Below are 18,297 nucleotides of genomic sequence, written 5' to 3'. Positions count from 1 at the left end.
GAATGCAAGAACCCTTTTATGTGTTCCATGTCAAGTGTGCTCCACGCTTACACAGCATGCCCAGCTCACCCTGGCTAAATGCTCCCAGGACTTCATCCACCTGATCACTTCACAGACATCTCACTGGATAAAAAACCCTTTAAAATATTTATGCACCTAATATAGGAGCTCCTAAATATATAAAGTAAATATTAATAGACCTAAAGAGAGAAATAGATAGCAATAAAATAATGGAAGATGTTAATAACCCATTTTCATCAATGGATAGAATGTCCAGACACAAAATCAATAAGGAGATATTGGACTTAAACATTTTAGACAAGATGGACTTAACAGATAAACAGAACATTTCATGAAAAAGCAACAGAATATACATTCTTCTCAAGTATACCTGGAACATTTTCCAGAACAGATCATATATGTTAGGCCACGAAACAAGTCTTAATACATTTAAGAAGACTGAAATCATATCAAATCTTTTCCCACCCAGTGGTATAAAACTAGAAATCAATACAAGAAGATAACCTGGCCCGGGCCAGTTTGGCTCAGCGGTTAGAGCGTCAGCCTGCAGTACAGAGAGACCCGGGTTCGGTTCCCGCTAAGGGCACGTACCTCGGTTGCAGTTTGTCCCCGGCCCTGGTTGGTCGTGCGGGTGGCAACCACTCGATGTGTCCCTTCACATCGATGTTTCTCTCTCTCTCTCTCTTCCTCTCTCTCCCTCCCGCTCTGTCTGAACAAAAAAATGCAAAATTGTCCTCTGGTGAGGATAAAAAAAAAAAAAAGAAGATAACCTGAAAAATTTACAAGTATGTGGAGAGTAAACAACATTCTACCAACCAACCAGTGGGTCAAAGAAGAAATCAAAAGATTAATAAAAAACACCTAAAGACAAGTGAAAATGGAAAAACAATATACCAAAACTTATGAAATGCAGCAAAAGCAGTTCATAGCGATAAATGCATATATCAAGAAACAAGAAAGATCTCAGATAAACAACCTAACTTTACATCTAAAGGAAATAAAAAAAAATCAAACAAAGCCCAAATTTAGTAAAGAGAGAATAACAAAGATCAGAGCAGAAATAAATGAAAAAAGACAATAAAAAGATCAATGAAACTAACAGCTGTTTTTTTATTTTATTTATTTATTTATTTATTCATTTAATCCTCACCCGAGGACACTTTCCCATTTTTTTTTGTTCAGGTAGAGTGGGAGGGAGAGAGAGGAACAGAGAGAGAGAAACATTGATGTGAAAGGAACACATCGAGTGGCTGCCACCCGCACGACCAACCAGGGCCGGGGACAAACTGCAACCGAGGTACACGCCCTTAGCGGGAACCGAACCCGGGTCTCTCAGGACCGCAGGCCGACGCTCTAACCGCTGAGCCAAACCGGCCAGGGCACAGCTGTTTTTTTAAAAAAGGTAAACAAAATTGACAAATCTTTAGCTCAACTCACCAAGAAAAAAAGAGAACTAAAATAAATAAAATCAGAAATGAAAGGGATGTTACAACTGATACCACAGAAATACAAAGGGTCATAAGAGACTGCTTTAACAATTATACATCAATAAATTAGATCACCTAGAATAAATGGATTAATTCCTAAAAACATACAACCTGCCCTGGCCGGTTTGGCTCAGCGGTTAGAGCATCGGACTGCGGTCCTGAGAGACCCGGGTTCGGTTCCCGCTAAGGGCACATACCTCGGTTGCAGTTTGTCCCCGGCCCTGGTCGGTAGTGCGGGTGGCAGCCACTCGATGTGTCCCTTTCACATCGATGTTTCTCTTTCTCTCTCTCTGTTCCTCTCTCTCCCTCCCACTCTACCTGAACAAAAAATGGAAAAATGTCCTCGGGTGAGGATAAAAAAAAAAAATAATACAACCTACCATGACTGAATCAGGATGAAATATAAAATCTGAATACGCTGATTACTAGAGTAAGGAGATTGAATCAGTAATCAAAAGCTTCTCAACAAACTGAAGTCCAGGACCAGATGGCTTCACTGGTGAATTCTACCAACATTTAAGGAAGAATTAATAAGAGGAGAAAACACTTCCCAATGCATTTTACAAGGCCAGCATTACCCTGATACCAAAACTAGATAAAGATCCACCAAGAAAATAAAATTATAGGCCAATATCCCTGATGAACATAGATGTGGAAATCTTCAACAACATATTAACAAATTCAAAAGGATCATACACCATGGTCAAATGGAATTTATTCCAGGGATGTAAAGATGGTTCAACATCCACAAATCAATGTGATATACCACATTAACAGAAGAAAAGATAATAATTACATGATAATTTCAATAGATACAGAAAAAAGCCTCTGACAATATTTAACATTCATTTAAGATAAGAATTTTCAACAAACCAAGCATAGAGGGAATGAACCTCAACATAATAAAGGCTATATATGACAAACCCACATCTAACACCATATTCAAAGGTGAAAAGCTGAACGCTTTTCCTCTTAGATCAGGAACAAGACAAGGATGCACACTCTTGCCACTTTTATTTAACATAGAATTAGGAGTCCCAGTCAGAGCAATTAGGCAAGAAAAAGAAATAAAAGGCAGCCAAAGGAAGAAATAAAACTGTTACTATTTGCAGATAACACAGAAAACCCTAAAGACTTCACCAAGATATTGTCAAAACTAATCAATGAATTCAGTAAAGTTGCAGGATACAAAATCAATATATACAAATTTGTTATATTTGCATACACTAATAACAAAAGAGAAATTAATAAAACAATCCCACTTATAATTGCATCAAAAATAAAATACCTAGGAATAAATTTAACCAAGGAAGTGAAAGATCTGTACACTAAAAACTATTGATAAAAGACATTGAAGAAGACATAAATAAGTGAAAGATATGTTATGCTCATGGATTAAAAGAATTAATATTGTTAAAATGTCCATACTACTCAAAGCAGGATACAGACTGAATGCAATCCCTATCAAAATTCCAATTATATTTTTCACAGAAATGGAACAAATAATCCTAAAGTTTGTATGGAACCACAAAAGACCCACCCATAGCCAAAGTAATTTAGAGAAAGAAAAACAAAGCTGGAGGCACCACACTTCCTAATTTCAAAGTATATTACAAAGTTATAGTAATCAAAACAGTATGGTAATGGCATAAACACAGACACATATCAATGGAACAAAATAAAAAGCCCAGAAATAAACCCACGGATATACGCTTAGTTAAGTCATGACAAAGGAGCTAAGAATACACAAAGGGAAGAAGACATTCTCTTCAATAAGTGGGGCTGAGAAAACTGGACAGACACATGAAAAGAATGAAAGTGGACCACTATTCTTACACCACACACAAAAATCAACTGAAAATGAATTAAAGACTTGAATGTAAGACCTGCAACCATAAAACTCCTGCAAGAAAACATAGGCAGTAAGCTCCTTGACATCAGTCTTGGTGATGATCTTTTGGATTTGACACCAAAAGCAAAAATGAACATGTGGGGCTACATCAAATTAGAAAGCTTCTGCATAGCAAAGAAAACCATCAACAAAATGAAAAGGGAACCTTCTGAAAGGGAGAAAATACTTGCAAATCATATATCTGATAAGGGGTTAATATCCAAAATATATAAAGAACTCAGAACTCCACAGCAAAAACCCAAACAATCTAATTTTAAAATGATCAGAGGATCTAAATAGAAGAAGGCATACAGATGGCCAACAGATACATGAAAAGATGCTCAACATTTATTATCAGGGAATGCAAATGAAAACCCCAATCAGATATCACCTTACATGTGTTAGAATAGCTATTATCAAAATAACAAGAGAATATGGATAAATGGGAACGCTTATGTTGGTAGGAATGTAAACTTGTGCAGCCACTATGGAAAAGAGTAGGCAGGTTCCTCAAAAAAATTAAAAATACAACTACCATATGATCCAGCAATTCTACTTCTGGGTATTTATCTGAAAGAAACAAAGCACTAACTCAAAAAAATATATGCATTCCTATGTTCATTGCAGCATTATTAAAATAGCCGAGATATGGAAGTGAAGCAACCTATCCAAAGTGATTTATCCATCGAGGATAAGTAAATTAAATTGCCACATATGAAAGAATATTAGTCAGCCATTTAAGAAAATTTTTTTCATGGATAAACCTTGAGGGCATTATGCTAAGTAATATAAGTCAGAAAGAGAAAGACAAATATTCTATGATCTCACTTATATGTGGAATCATATCTATCTATCTATCTATCTATCTATCTATCTATCTATCTATCTATCTATCTAAAGCTCCTAGACAGAAAGCAGATTGGTGGTTGCCAGAGGTAGGGGGTGAGGGATGGGTGAAATGAATGTAGGTAGTCGAGCACAACTTCCTTGTATAAAATAAATAAGTCATGAAGATGTAATGTCCAGCATGGTGACTATGGTTAATAATACTGTATTGTATATCTGAAAGTTGCTTAAAAGTTCTTATCCCAAGAAAAGATGCATATCTCAATTAAAGTATGCATTAACTAAATTTTTTTATGGTGAACATTTCACAGTACTGAATCATTATGCTGTACGCCTGAAACTAATATAATGTTGTATGTCAATTATATCTCAAAAATAAACAAGAACCCTTTTTCTGAACAGAAAACAACTACCTATATAGAAAGGCATATATCGCTTTCTCAGCTATATATTTAATGCCCTAATCATTAACAGTCGACTCAGTTAGCAACTCTTTTTCAAAGTTACTTCTGGGTATTAGATCTTTTATGACTGGTGCTTTCTCCATGGAATTCTGATGTTTAAAAACACGGCATTTTTTTGTGGGTTTTTTTTATATCTCACATGTAAGTTTATATACAGCTATATCAGGGAAAACTCTGCTGCCTAACATAACTATTGACCAATGAGTATTGCTAGCTTCAGGAAGTAGTTTTCAGATACATATTTTTAAACTATTAATAGTAAAGGATCCTTTTAAAAGTTGGTCTGTTTTATAAGTTTTGCTTTAGTTTTTGTATGAAAATATGTTTTTAGCCTCTATCTTGTGAAGACTTATTCCTGTTTTAAAGAAAACATCAACAGAAGCCAGAATTCTGCTTATCACTATTAACTCTGGAAACAGAAGTGGTATGACAAGGATGTGATTTTTAAACAGAGGAAAGGTAAAGGAGTGGAGTGCTCAAAACAGTAAGATAAAGACAACACTAGGACAAAAAAGTGACATATTCTATGGAGAAAACCACAAAGCCAACAATTCCCTTTGGCAACTCAAAAAGTTGCCATAAGCCAATAAGCACACTTCCCTGTGCTGTGGCAGTGTTGTTAAGTCCCAAATCAGAATCATTTAAGCCTAGAATGCCCCTCTAGCATGTGTTGCCCATGTTCCACTAGTGTATTATTAGAATTAACAAAGAAGTGAGAATGATGTAACTGTCCTTGAAATCTGTCCTGATCTCCAACATCTGGATTGTGACAGTTACTGAGCTACTGCTCAGATACAAATTAATCAATGAGGTTGAACTGAAAGGATTAATCCTTGTACCTATGATAGAAGAGTCTAAATAAGTTAGTGTTGAATGGATGAACAAAATGAATAAAACAGTAAATATATAAGGAAGTATCATAACTTCTTGATAATCAGAGGTTTCTAGATTACTTATGGTTAAAAAAAAAAGTGCACATAAAAAAAAAAATCCATTACATGTTAGAAAGCATCTACTGTTTGGAACAAGGCTTTTAAAGGGAAACTAGATTGTGGCTAATGTCATACAGTGATAACTGCTTTCCTCCTTATCCCTTCATTGCCAATAGCCAAGTTCCTCTCACTCCAGATCTACCCAGTGCTATATACTTGATATATGCTCAATACACACTTATAAAACCAAACTGATATCATTAATGAAAATGTCTATGAAAAAGCTATAGGCAGCCCTGGACGATATGGCCCAGTGGTTAGAGTGTCGGCCTGCGGTCCAGAGACCCAGGTTCGGTTCCTGCTAAGGGCATGTACCTCGGTTGTAGTTTGTCCCTGGCCCTAGTTGGGTCTCGCGGGTGGCAACCACTAATTTGTCCCCTTCACGTCGATGTTTCTCTCTCTCCCCCTCCCACTCTACCTGAACAAAAGATGGAGAAATGCCCTCGGATGAGGATTAAAAAAAAAGCTATAGGCAGTTATGTCCCAAAAAAGCTCATATATACTTCCTGCTTAGAGATAGAACAATTAGTGATAGTCCATTCTGGGCCATTGAAGAATGACTCAGAGTATGAATATGGCTTGGGCTTGGTTTTATTTATAAAAGCTTTATATAGCTTTATATAGGATGGCTTCCTAGGCCTGAATTCATTTAAACTTAACTTTGGTTCAGTTACATCCATCACTTCAATGATTCTAACAGAATCATTCATGAATTTGATTTTAACTGGCAGCTTAAGATGTCTTATTTGAAAAATTTAAAAAAGTGAAAGCAAATTCACAATTACAAGGATACACTCAGCAGATAGCAAATCATTATAATCTGTGCATACTCCGTCCAAAAGAGGTCTTCAAACTTAGAAAAGCTTTTCATTGGAACTCTCTACTATGACCTGAATAATAATTTTCATGAAGGCACTCTAAAAACAAAGAGAAATCCTTACCTCTTGAAGTTAAATTTCAATAATAATTTCAATTATATGGAGCCTTGAATTTTTCCTGTAACCCTCATATTCAATTTTGTGCTAAGTATTAAAGGAATTAAAGTCAGTTTCTTTACCAATGAATTATGAGGAACACAAATTAAGATAAAAGGATGAACTGGGAATATGCATGCAAATATTGTGCTTTCCTATTATTATACAGCATAATCTGTAAATCTAGTACTAATGAGACTCAAGATTTAAATGGCTGAAGAATGTATTTAGTGAATTATTGTCAATCAATGCCTCTATTCTAGGATAAACATAATCTTAAAAGGCAACACACCTATTATTACAAATTCCTAACTAAGTACAGTACTTCATTATTTCGAAATGTCACTGTCAATTTATAGAGTAACAGATAAACATCTTTCACCATATACCTGATTACCTTTCCTTCAGATTAAATGAAACACTATTAAGAAAAATTACAAACAACATTTTTACGCAATAAAAGAAACCTAATGAGCTTTAAAACTGTAAACTAGTTATACCACTCCAAATTTTCACATTTGCTTATGTGGATATATCAGGTTTTATACCACTGTAATAGAGTATTATTTTTTTTAGGTAACATTATTTCATGTAAATTCTTCCAAGTATTCATTTATTCAATCACTTGACCAACATTGAGTGTCTACTCCTAGGTATACTGTTAGGGGATAGAGTTACAAATGTGAATATGATACAACCCTTGCTCTTTTAAAAAACTCAATCTTATGAAAGGCAGACAACTAAATAAGTAAAATACAATAGTACAAGTTTATATTAAAACTGTCTACATGGCCCTGGCTGATTTGGCTCAGTGGTTAGAGCATGGGCCCTCGGACCAGAGTCACAGGTTCAATTCCAGTCAAGGGCACATACCTTGGTTGTGGTTCAGTCCTCCGTTCTGGTCAGGGTCATGGGGGAGGCAACCAATTGATGTGTCTCTCTCACACTGATGTTTCTCTCTCTCTCCCTCCTTACCTAATTCCTCCCTCCCTTCCACTCTACCTGAAGATAAATAGAAAAATCTCCTCAGGTGAGGATTTAAAGAAATAATTGTCTATATGTCTCCCATTTACAATAGATATAGGTATTCTACTGAAAACATTCACTATAACTGGAAACTTTTCATCATTGCTCAAAAATCAAACTCTCTCTTATCTGTTCTACAGAAATATTTCTGTAATTTAATTAAAACACAAAATTTAAAATAACTTTATAAATATCTGTGAATTTAGCATCTCAAATTAACAAATGTTAATATTTGCTTCATATTTTAACTTAAAGCTATTTTCCAAATCTAGAAATTTCTTGACTGATAAAACACTAATGATTACTTGAGATTATAGGTCCCACCAGCTGTACAACCTAGGGTAAATTAACTTTTTTGATTGTCAGTTTTCTCATCCAATAGTGGAGATAACAGTGCCAAACTGTGGTAGATTATCTTCCATTTGACCCTCAGTATCCAAGCTCTACGTAGCTTTTTCCACAGGGAGGTTCTAGTTGGGTTAGATCAATAGGAGGTATGAGCAGGAGATTAGAGCAAAGCTATTCCCTGGTTTCCTCCCTACCACACACCAAGGGCTGACTATATCCCTCTATCAGAAGCAGTCCTCTCCATATACCACTCTCCCCTAGGACTTCAAGCAGAGGGATGATAATGGTTCCCTTAAGCCCTAGATTCTACTATTCATTGTTGATTTCCATTAACCCTGCCCATATCTTTATACAGTTCCCTTATTAAACTCTTTTCAAATAACCCAGTTTGAAAGTGCCATCTGTTTCCTGCCAGAATGTCTGATTCACATATAACCTCATGGGGTTGTTTTGAGGAATACATGAGGTAATAAACATATAAAGCTTAGCAGAGTGCCTAGCACATTATAAATATTCAGTAAGTGTTGATTACCATTGTCACTATCAGTATTGTTGTTAGTATTTTATTTGAGGTTCCATGCTCATTTCCTCTATACCATCTGGACATGTTCAAGAAACTGAGAAATTCAGAATTCTGGAGATCTTTTACTAATCTCACAGTGCTCCAAAAATATATTCCAATGTAAAATGTGTTTTTCTATTTAATCTCAATATTTAAAAAGAGTAAAAAGGAGCTAAAGTGAGTGAAAAAACCCATCTAGAAGACAAGATCTCCTGGACTATAGTTTCTTCTGTAAACATGCTTTGGAATTCATTTCCTGCAAACTGAACTCCTGCCATCATGGCAAATCTAGCAAAGTATAAATGTCCATAAAGTTAAACTGTTGGGTCATGAAAAGAGCAGACTGCAAGGTAAACTCAACGGCATAAAAGTCATGTTTTATGTGGAAATACATCTTCATCATTCTTACTTATCAATCACAACATAGGTAAGCATCAGCATTTGACAAATTATTTCATCAAAATCCTAGCAACCTTTCACCTTACCTCATCCTTTATATCTTCCTGTTGTTGGGCTGTGAAGATCTCCATTGCTGCCATGAGTCTCATCATTAACTCATCCACTGTTGTGTTACCTAGCAACACACGGAGATTGCCAAACTTACTATAAAGTTATAAAATGGGAAGTCATTCTGGAATTAGTCATAAGAAATAACTACAATCTAAAAAAAATGTACAAACTAGTATGCTATTATCTAGTTAAAACTGGTTTTGGCCCAGCCGGTGTGGCTCAGTGGTTGAACGTTGACTCATGCACCAAGAAGTAGCCAGTTCGATTCCCAGTCAGGGCACATGTCCAGGTTGTGGCCCAGATCCCCAGTAGGGGGCATGCAGGAGGCAGCTGAACAATGTTCTTTCATTGATGTCTCTCTCTCTCTCTCTCCCTTCCTCTCTCTCTAAAAAGTCAATAAAGAAAAATTATAAAAAAACAAACAAAAAACTGATTTTGTAGTTGTAGTTATAACCCTAGTTCCATCACTATGCTCTAGTACCTAGAAATGATCTAGCATATGACAAGAGTTTAACAAATATTAACTTAATAAATGAATAAATAGATGACTGAGGGACTGTAGCTCTCGAAGGATCACTTTTCTTTTCTGCAAAATAAAGATAACATTACCTTTGTAGGGTTCTTAGAAGGATTAGAAATAATGTATTAGAGATAATGTAAAGTGCCTGGTACATAGTACACATACGATCACTGGTAGTTATTGCCAAGACATGATAAATGGCAAAAAGTTTAGGATCACTTTTAATATAGATTTTGTTCCTGGGCAAATCCTTGGGTTTCCATTTCTTATTTTAAATTTGTAGTGCCCAAGACTCAGAGTACAGGGCACGAATACTTTATGGAGGGTACTGGAATAATCAAAGAAAATACCATCCATAGTGGTACAAATGACTACATGTTAACCATTAATTTTTAGGCTTAAGCCGCTGCTTATAAACAAAGTATGCTTCAACCCTAATTGTAAAGACTCACTGCCAAGTTGGTCTTATAGGTACTTTATCCTTAAGCCCTTAATGATCCAATATGGAGAAAAGGTACCAGTTAATATAGTTCAAAACAAATTTATTTCTTCTTTTTTTAAAAAAATGTTTTCATTGATTTTTTTAGAACAAGAGGAAAGGAGAGATAGAAACATTGATTTAGACAGAAACATCCATCAGCTGCCTCCTGCATGCCCCCTACTGGGGATCAAGCCTGGAACCCAGGCATGTGCCCTGACCAAGAATTGAACTGGACCTCTCAGTCCATGGGTAAACGTTCAATCTGCTGAGCCACACCAGTAAGGGCACAAATTTATTCTTTAGAGCCTACTGCAATGGTTTTCAACATTTTGGTCTCAGAAACCTCTTATACTCTTAAAAACTATTCAGATTCCTAAAGAATTGTATGTGGGTTATAGTTATCAACATTTATTGTGTTACAAATTAAAACTGAAATACTTAAAACATACTTATCAATTATTTTATTTTATCCTCACCTGAGGACATTTTTCCATTTTTCTGTTCAGATATAGTGGGAGGGAGAGAGAGGAAGAGAGAGAGAGAAACACTGACGTGAAAGGGACACATCAAGTGGCGGCCACCTGTATGACCAATCAGGGCCGGGGACAAACTGCAACCGAGGTACATGACCTTAGAGGGAACTGAACCGGGATCTCTCTGGACTGCAGGCCAACGCTCTAACCACTGAGCCAAACCGGCCAGGGCCTTGTCAATTATTTTAAAAGTGACAGTAATAAAGCCATTACATGTTAATATAAATATCACATTTTTTATGAAAAATGACTTCATGTTTCAAATGAAAAAAATTAGTGAGAATAGCACTGCTTAACATTTTTTCTTTTTTTTTTTTTTATCAATTAATTTTTGTTACAGATGTTTCTCCTTTTTCCCCCACTGATTCCTCCCTCCCCCTCCCTCCCTGCCCTGTCCCCAGTTTGTTGTCCATGTCCACTGTTCATGCATACATGCATATAAGTTCTGTGGTTAACCCCCTCTTCTGGGGATTGTCAGTCTGTACCCCACTTCCACATCTCTAGGACTACCCCATTCCTCAGACTGTTATGTTCATTATATTCCACAAATAAGTGAGATCATATGACACTTGTCTTTCTCTGTTTGGCTTCTTTCACTTAGGATGATACTTTCCAGGTCCCTCCATGTAGTCTCAAAGGATAAGAGATCTTTCTTTCATACAGCTGCGTAGTACTCCATTGTGTATATGTACCACTGCTTTTTTATCCATTCGTCTATTGATGGACACTTGGGCTGTTTCCAGATCTTAGCTATTGTAAACAGTGCTGCTACAAACATGGGGGTACATATATTCTTTCTGATTGGTGTTTCAGGCTTCTTAGGGTATATTCCTAGAAGTGGAATCACTGGATCAAATGGAAGTTCAATTTTTAATTTTTTGAGGTAACACTGTATTGTTTTCCATAGTGGCTGCACCAGTCTGCATTCCCACCAGCAGTGTATAGAGTCCCCTTTTCTCCACACCCTTGCCAACACTTGTTTGATGATTTGTAGATGGCGGCCATTCTGACAGGTGTGAGGTGATACCTCATTGTTGTTTTAATTTGCATCTCTCTGATGATTAGTGATGTTGAGCATTTCTTCATATGTCTCCTGGCCATTTGTATGTCCTGTTTGGAGAGGTGTCTATTTAGTTCCTCTACCCATTTTTTAATTGGATTCTTTGTCTTCCTTTTGTTAAGTTGCATGAGCACTCTACATATATTGGAAATTAACCCCTTATCTGATATATCATTGGCAATTATACTCTCCCATACAGTGGGTATCCTTTCCGTTTTGATGATTGTATCTTTTGCTGTGCAGAATCTTTTGAGTTTGATGTAGTCCCATGTGTTCATTTTCTCCTTTGTTTCTATTGCCTTAGGTGATGTATCAGTGAAAATTCTGCTGCGTATGATGTCTGAAATTTAGTTGCCTACAGTTTCTTCTAGGATTTTTATGGATTCATGAGTCACATTTAAGTTTTTTATCCATTTTGAGTTTATTCTTGTGTAGGTTGTAAGTTGATGGTCTAGTTTCATTTTTCTGCATGTAGCTGTCCAATTTTCCCAGCACCATTTATTAAAGAGGCTGTCCTTACTTCACTGTATGCTCTTGCCACCTTTGTCAAATATTAGTTGAGCATATTGCCTTGGGTCCGTTTCTGGGATCTCTGTTCTGTTCCACTGATCTATATGACTGTTCTTGTGCCAGTACCAGGCTGTTTTGATTACGGTGGCTTTGTATTATAACCTGAAATCTGGTAATGTGATCCCTCCAACTTTGTTCTTCCTTTTCAAGATTGCTGTGGCTTATTCGAGGTCTTTTTTGGTTCCATATGAACTTTTGAAGTACTTGTTCTAATTCTGTGAAGTGTGCCGTTGGTATTTTGATGGGGATTGCATTGAATCTATAGATTGTTTTGGGTAATATGGACATTTTAATAATGTTAATTCTCCCAATCCATGAACAGGGTATGTGCTTCCAGTTTTTTATATCATCCTCTATTTCTTTTTTCAATGAACCATAGTTTTCTGCGAATAGGTCCTTCATTTCTTTGGTTAAGTTTATTCCTAGGTATCTTAATTTTTTTGCCGCAATGGTAAATGGGATTGTTTTCTTAGTTTCTCTTTCTGTGAGTTCATCATTGGTGTATAAGAATGCCGTCGATTTCTTGACGTTAATTTTGTATCCTGCTACTTTGCCAAATTCATTTATTAAGTCTAGTAAATTTCTGGAGTCTTTGGAGTTTTCTACGTATAGTGTCATGTCATCTACAAATAATGACCGTTTCACTTCCTCCTTTCCAATTTGGATCCCTTTTATTTTTTCTTCCTGTCTGATTGCTGTAGCTAAGACTTCTAGTACTATGTTAAATAAGAGTGGTGAAAGTAGGCATCCTTGCCTTGTTCCTGTTCTTAAGGGAAATGCTTTTAGTTTTTGCCCATTGAGTATGATGTTGGCTGTAGGTCTTTCATATATGACCTTTATTATGTCTAGATATGATCCCTCTATTCCCACATTGCTGAGCATTTTTATCAGAAATGGATGCTGGATTTTGTCGAAGGCTTCTTCGGCATCTATTGATATGATCATGTGGTTTTTATTCCTCATTTTATTTATGTGGTGTATCATGTTTACTGATTTGCGAATATTGTACCAGCCTTGCATCCCAGGGATGAATCCCACTTGGTCATGGTGGATAATTTTTTTGGTGTATTGCTGGATCTGATTTGCTAGTATTTTGTTCAGGATTTTGGTGTCTATGTTCCTCAGGGATATTGGCCTGTAGTTTTCTTTCTTTGTAGAGTCTTTTTCTGGTTTTGGAATCAGAATTATGCTGGCTTCATAAAACGAGTTTGGAAGTCTTCCTTCTTGAATTTTTTGAAATAGTTTGAGAAGAATGAGTATTAGTTCTTCTTTGAATGTTCGGTAAAACTCCCCCGTGAAGCCATCTGGGCCTGGGCTTTTGTTTGCTGGGAGAGTCTTGATTACATCTTCAATTTCTTCTGTTGTTATTGGTCTGTTCAAGTTTTCTATCTCTTCCTGGTCTAGTTTTGGGAGACTATGTGTTTCTAGAAATTTGTCCATTTCGCTTAGATTGTCAAATGTGTTGCCATGTAATTGTTTATAGTAGTTGTTAACGATCTTTTGTATTTCTGTGGTGTCAGTTGTTACTTCTCTTTCATTTCTGATTTTGTGTATTTGGGTTCTCTTTGTTTCTTAGTGAGTCTAGCTACGGGTCCATCAATCTTGTTTATCTGTTCCGAAAAACCAGCTCTTTGTTTCATTGATCCTTTGAATTGTTTTTTTGGTCTGTACATCATTTATTTCTTCTCTGATCTTTACTATTTCCTTCCTTCTACTTGCTCTGGGGTTTTCTTTTTGTTTGCTCTCTAGTTCTTTAAGTTGTTGCTTAACATTTTTTTGAAAATCTCTTTCATATCTGGCTTAACAGAGCACAACTGGATTCTCATATCTACTTTTACATTAAATCAATTATAATATATAGTCTTAGTTGAAATTTATGAAGCAAAACTGATCTCATACAGATATATGTAGACAAAAAAGTGAGGAGTATTTTAATAAATAATTGTAAATATTCTTCTTTAATATACCCAAACTGACAAGAGGAAGTTTCTTCAAGGTGAGGTACGTGAGGATATTGAAACCATATCAATGAACTTTTTATATTTTGTTTATTAAAATCCACTGGTCTATCTTGCCCTTTGAATGGATTTTTTTTTTTTTTTTTAATCCTCACCCGAGGATATTTTTCCATTTTTTTTTGTACGGATAGAGTGGGAGGGAGAGAGAGGAAGAGAGAGAGAGAGAGAAACATCGACGTGAAGGGACACATCGAGTGGCTGCCACCCGCACGACCAACCAGGGCCGGGGACAAACTGCAACAGAAGCATGTGCCCTTAGCGGGAACCGAACCCGGGTCTCACCGGACCGCAGGCCGACACTCTAACCGCTGAGCCAAACTGGCCAGGGCTGAATGGATTTTTTACTTGTGTGTGATTTTATAACATCATACATGCATCAGTCATTTGGAAAATATTGGTTCATTGAGTTATGCATTTCTTTTGAATGTTGACACACCTAATCATATATTTTAAAACAACACATTTGTTAACATCACCACTGACGTCATCCAAAAAGTAAGTTGTCAATCTAATGATGAAGATACAGATTTTTGCTTAAAACCTGAATATTTTTTTTTATCCTCACCCAAGGACATTTTTGCATTTCAGATAGAGCAGGAGGGAGAAAGAGAGAAAGAGAGAGAGAGAAACATCCACGTGAGAGAGACACATGGATTAGTTGCCACCCACACAACCCCAACTGGGGCCAGGGACAAACTGCAACCGAGGTACGTACCCTTAGCGGGAACCGAACCCGTGTCTCTCTGCTCTGCAGGTCAACACTCTAACTGCTGAGCCAAACCAGCCAGGGCTAAACCTCAAATTTTATCACTGTCAACAGATACTGTCAGTTTTTTTGAGTGTGTGTGTGTTTTTTTCCTTGAGTGGCAGAATTAACTTATTCATTCTGGAGAAAATGTCTGCCAAATATCCAGGCTATATAATTATAATTTGTCAGTCATTTTCAAGTAAAAATGATGTTCTGTAAAAATGAATGTTTGGCCCTGGCCGGATTGGCTCAGCGGTTAGAGCATCCCGCTAAGGGCACGTACCTCGGTTGCAGTTTGTCCCCGGCCCTGGTTGGTCGTGTGGGTGGCAAACACTCGATGTGTCCCTTCACATCGATGTTTCTCTCTCTCTCTCTTCCTCTCTCTCCCTCCCACTCTGTCTGAAGAAAAAATGGAAAAATGTCCTCGGGTGAGGATAAAAAATAAATAAATAAAGAAATAAATAAATAAATAAATAAATAAAATAAATAAATGTTTGGCTCAGGCAACCACACAAGTACTTATTGTACTTTAACATGCAGCAGAAGTGCTTTATCCATACCTCCCATTGTGTCACACAAACTATATGAAGGGTTAAAATGTAATAAAAGTACAACTTTTTAAACTGCATGTATATGGAGGTGAAGACTATGACTACTAGTACAGTTTTGTGTCATGGCCTTAATTCATACTAAGGTGCCAGCACTTCTATTTTTATTTTTTTAAATTATTTTTAATCCTCACCTGAGGATATTTTTCTATTTATCTTCAGATAGAGTGGGAGGGAGAGAGAGAGAGACATTGACGTGAGAGGGACACACTGACTGGTTCCCTCCCTCATGACCCCAAACAAGGCCAGGGACGAACTGCAACTGAGGTATGTGCCCTTGGCCGGAATCGAACCCGAGAATCATTGGTCCATGGTCCAAGGCTCTACTACTGAGCCAAACTGGCCAGGACGGTGCCAGCACTTTTAAATAACATTGATTTTGTGCCATCAATACAAATGTCAACAGAGTAAAAAGGGCAAAAGAAAGTCTTATTACTATTAGGAAAATAATTTTGATTTCATGGATTTCCTGAAAGAGTACAGGGGACCTCCAGGATCCATGGACCACACTTTGAGAACCACTAGCTGTTGTGACATTGAGTCTGACAGGAAAAATGGGAATAATATATTATCTTCATTATCTATCTATGCATTGTATTCATCTATGCAATCTATTCCCTGAGCAGATCTTCTTTAACAATATTTTTGGAACAGAATGCTTTAGTTATAGAGAAAACATAAAATACTGAAGGTTTCTTTTTTTAGCGTGGGGCACCTGAAACATCTTTTTTCCTGTGGTATAGAGAAGATAAACTATTTTTAATTTAAGCTTTGCAATAAATAAGGTAATATTTTATACAAATCCTTGGGGTAAATGAGTAACAGTAAAAATAAAAATCATTCACTTATTATTTTGGTAAAGAATGTAAAGATTAATTTTTTTGGTAATGTTTAAATACATAGGTATCCTATAACTTTATGCTTCAGAGTTGCATCCTATACATGGACTCACACAAATACAGGGAAACAACTGCCACTGTAAACAATTAGATTTGCAATATCCAGTCACTGATTTTTCTAGATGACTAAATATAAGCATTTCTTTCAACTAATCATACATACTGCAAGAAATCTCTATGTATATATACATATATGAAATGTCATATTTGAAAACTGGTGTGACTTAATTGCTAGTTTAGATAATTAAGCAATTCTGAACATTTAACATGATTATCCGATGTCCCAAGGGTCGTGTAATTTTATTAAGGAATTTCTGTTGGATTTTCATGTAGCGTATTTCATTTTTCATAGTGCCTATACTTTTTTCTATATTTTAAAATGCAAAAATATTCACCAATACAAGAATTGCTGTCAGCTTTGATGGTAAATATTATATGGTTACCACATACACAAGAAGACAATGTACTCCCCTTGTGACATGTACTTTACCTTGTATCACATTTAACACTTCATTAGATGATCGCTTTCCCATAATAATCAGAAAAAGTGGAAACTGGTCTGTTTTTTGAGTCCGAATGGTTTGTGCAACAACACTGCCAAAGTGTCTATTGCACATTGTCAGAAATCTAAAATGAGATAAAATCTAAAGTAAGTTTCATTTCAGAGTTTAATACATTTATTATTACCCCAAGAAAAAACTCATTGTTTTATTAGTTATGTTAAAATTAGGCAGCTTGTCTGATATCCATATATAAAGTCTTGCTATATTGAGGTTTCCACAACATAATAAATGATACAGAAATGATTATCATATAGAAAAGCACGCAGCACACCCTAAATGCCATCTGGGGCTGACAGCATAGGATTCTTAGTCTTAAACATTGTAAGCTGTACTACTCTAAACTAAATGAAAAACAAAATTAAATTTAAGGGAAAATAATTTTTTAAATAGGACAAATACTGCATGGTACAAAGTTAAATTGACTAGCATTATCCTAATCTACACAGGATTTAGCAACATTTTCACAAGTTTTTAGAATCAAGAATTGTACTTTAGAATTTTGTTTAATCCAATAGTAGCAGGTCTTCTAGTTTCATACTGAGTATGGGGTAAAAATAGTAATTCTAAGCTTTTGACCAAAAAACACTCAGAGATATTAGCATACCGAAGTCTAGCATTAGTATTCTTAACACGATCTGGAATAAATGAAAAAACTGATAAAGCTTTTCTCTTCTATTAGAGGACTGTTTGAAATTAGCATTTCTTTCAAGAGAAAAGGGTAGCTTATGATATGTTTTCAGATCTGATGGTAAAAAGTAAATGTCATAATAATAATGAATTATGAAAGACCAAATGCAAATATAGAATGCTTTAATAAGATCCAATTTAATAAAGTCTGTAAAAATAATGGACTTTTAATAACATAGGTCACAAAAGGCAAAACAGTGGAAATTCTGGGGACTAGCCACTGGTACTGGCTTATTAATTCTTAATTATGTTCATGAAAAGCAACTTAAATCGTATGTTTTCTTATGCCTTATGATAATATTTTAGGTAACAACTCCTTTGAAATGTATGTTCTAACTGATGAGCAAAGTCTTATCATCACATGCATCAGAAGGTAAATCTATTTGAAAAGACAAATTGCATTAAAATGTCATGTGCTCAGATTCATTTGATATCCAAATTCAAAACAGAATCAAAACTCTTAATTTTTAAAACCAATGTATTTCTTGT

General features: G+C 35.9%; 1 protein-coding gene across 7 annotated transcripts in view; it reads right to left on the bottom strand.

Annotated features, from left to right (window-relative positions):
- FAF1 (Fas associated factor 1) overlaps window positions 1–18,297 on the bottom strand; it is a 447,925-nt gene that overhangs the window by 100,201 nt on the left and 329,427 nt on the right. For 6 of the 7 annotated variants that reach the window (XM_036255377.1, XM_036255373.1, XM_036255376.1 and 3 more), the window contains 2 exons: window positions 17,049–17,185; window positions 9,097–9,185 (listed from right to left, as the gene is read on the bottom strand). In XM_036255377.1, the coding sequence (XP_036111270.1) occupies window positions 9,097–9,185; window positions 17,049–17,185 (226 nt within the window). Of the gene's footprint in view, window positions 1–6,638; window positions 6,724–9,096; window positions 9,186–17,048; window positions 17,186–18,297 lie in introns of those variants that run through there. The other variant, XM_036255378.1, reaches the window with a different exon arrangement.

The sequence above is a fragment of the Molossus molossus genome, unplaced genomic scaffold (genome assembly GCF_014108415.1).
Source record: "Molossus molossus isolate mMolMol1 unplaced genomic scaffold, mMolMol1.p scaffold_m16_p_12, whole genome shotgun sequence".
Taxonomy (NCBI): Eukaryota; Metazoa; Chordata; class Mammalia; order Chiroptera; family Molossidae; genus Molossus; species Molossus molossus.
Note: the sequence above shows the minus strand (reverse complement) of the source record. Positions and strands in the feature narration are given on the sequence as shown.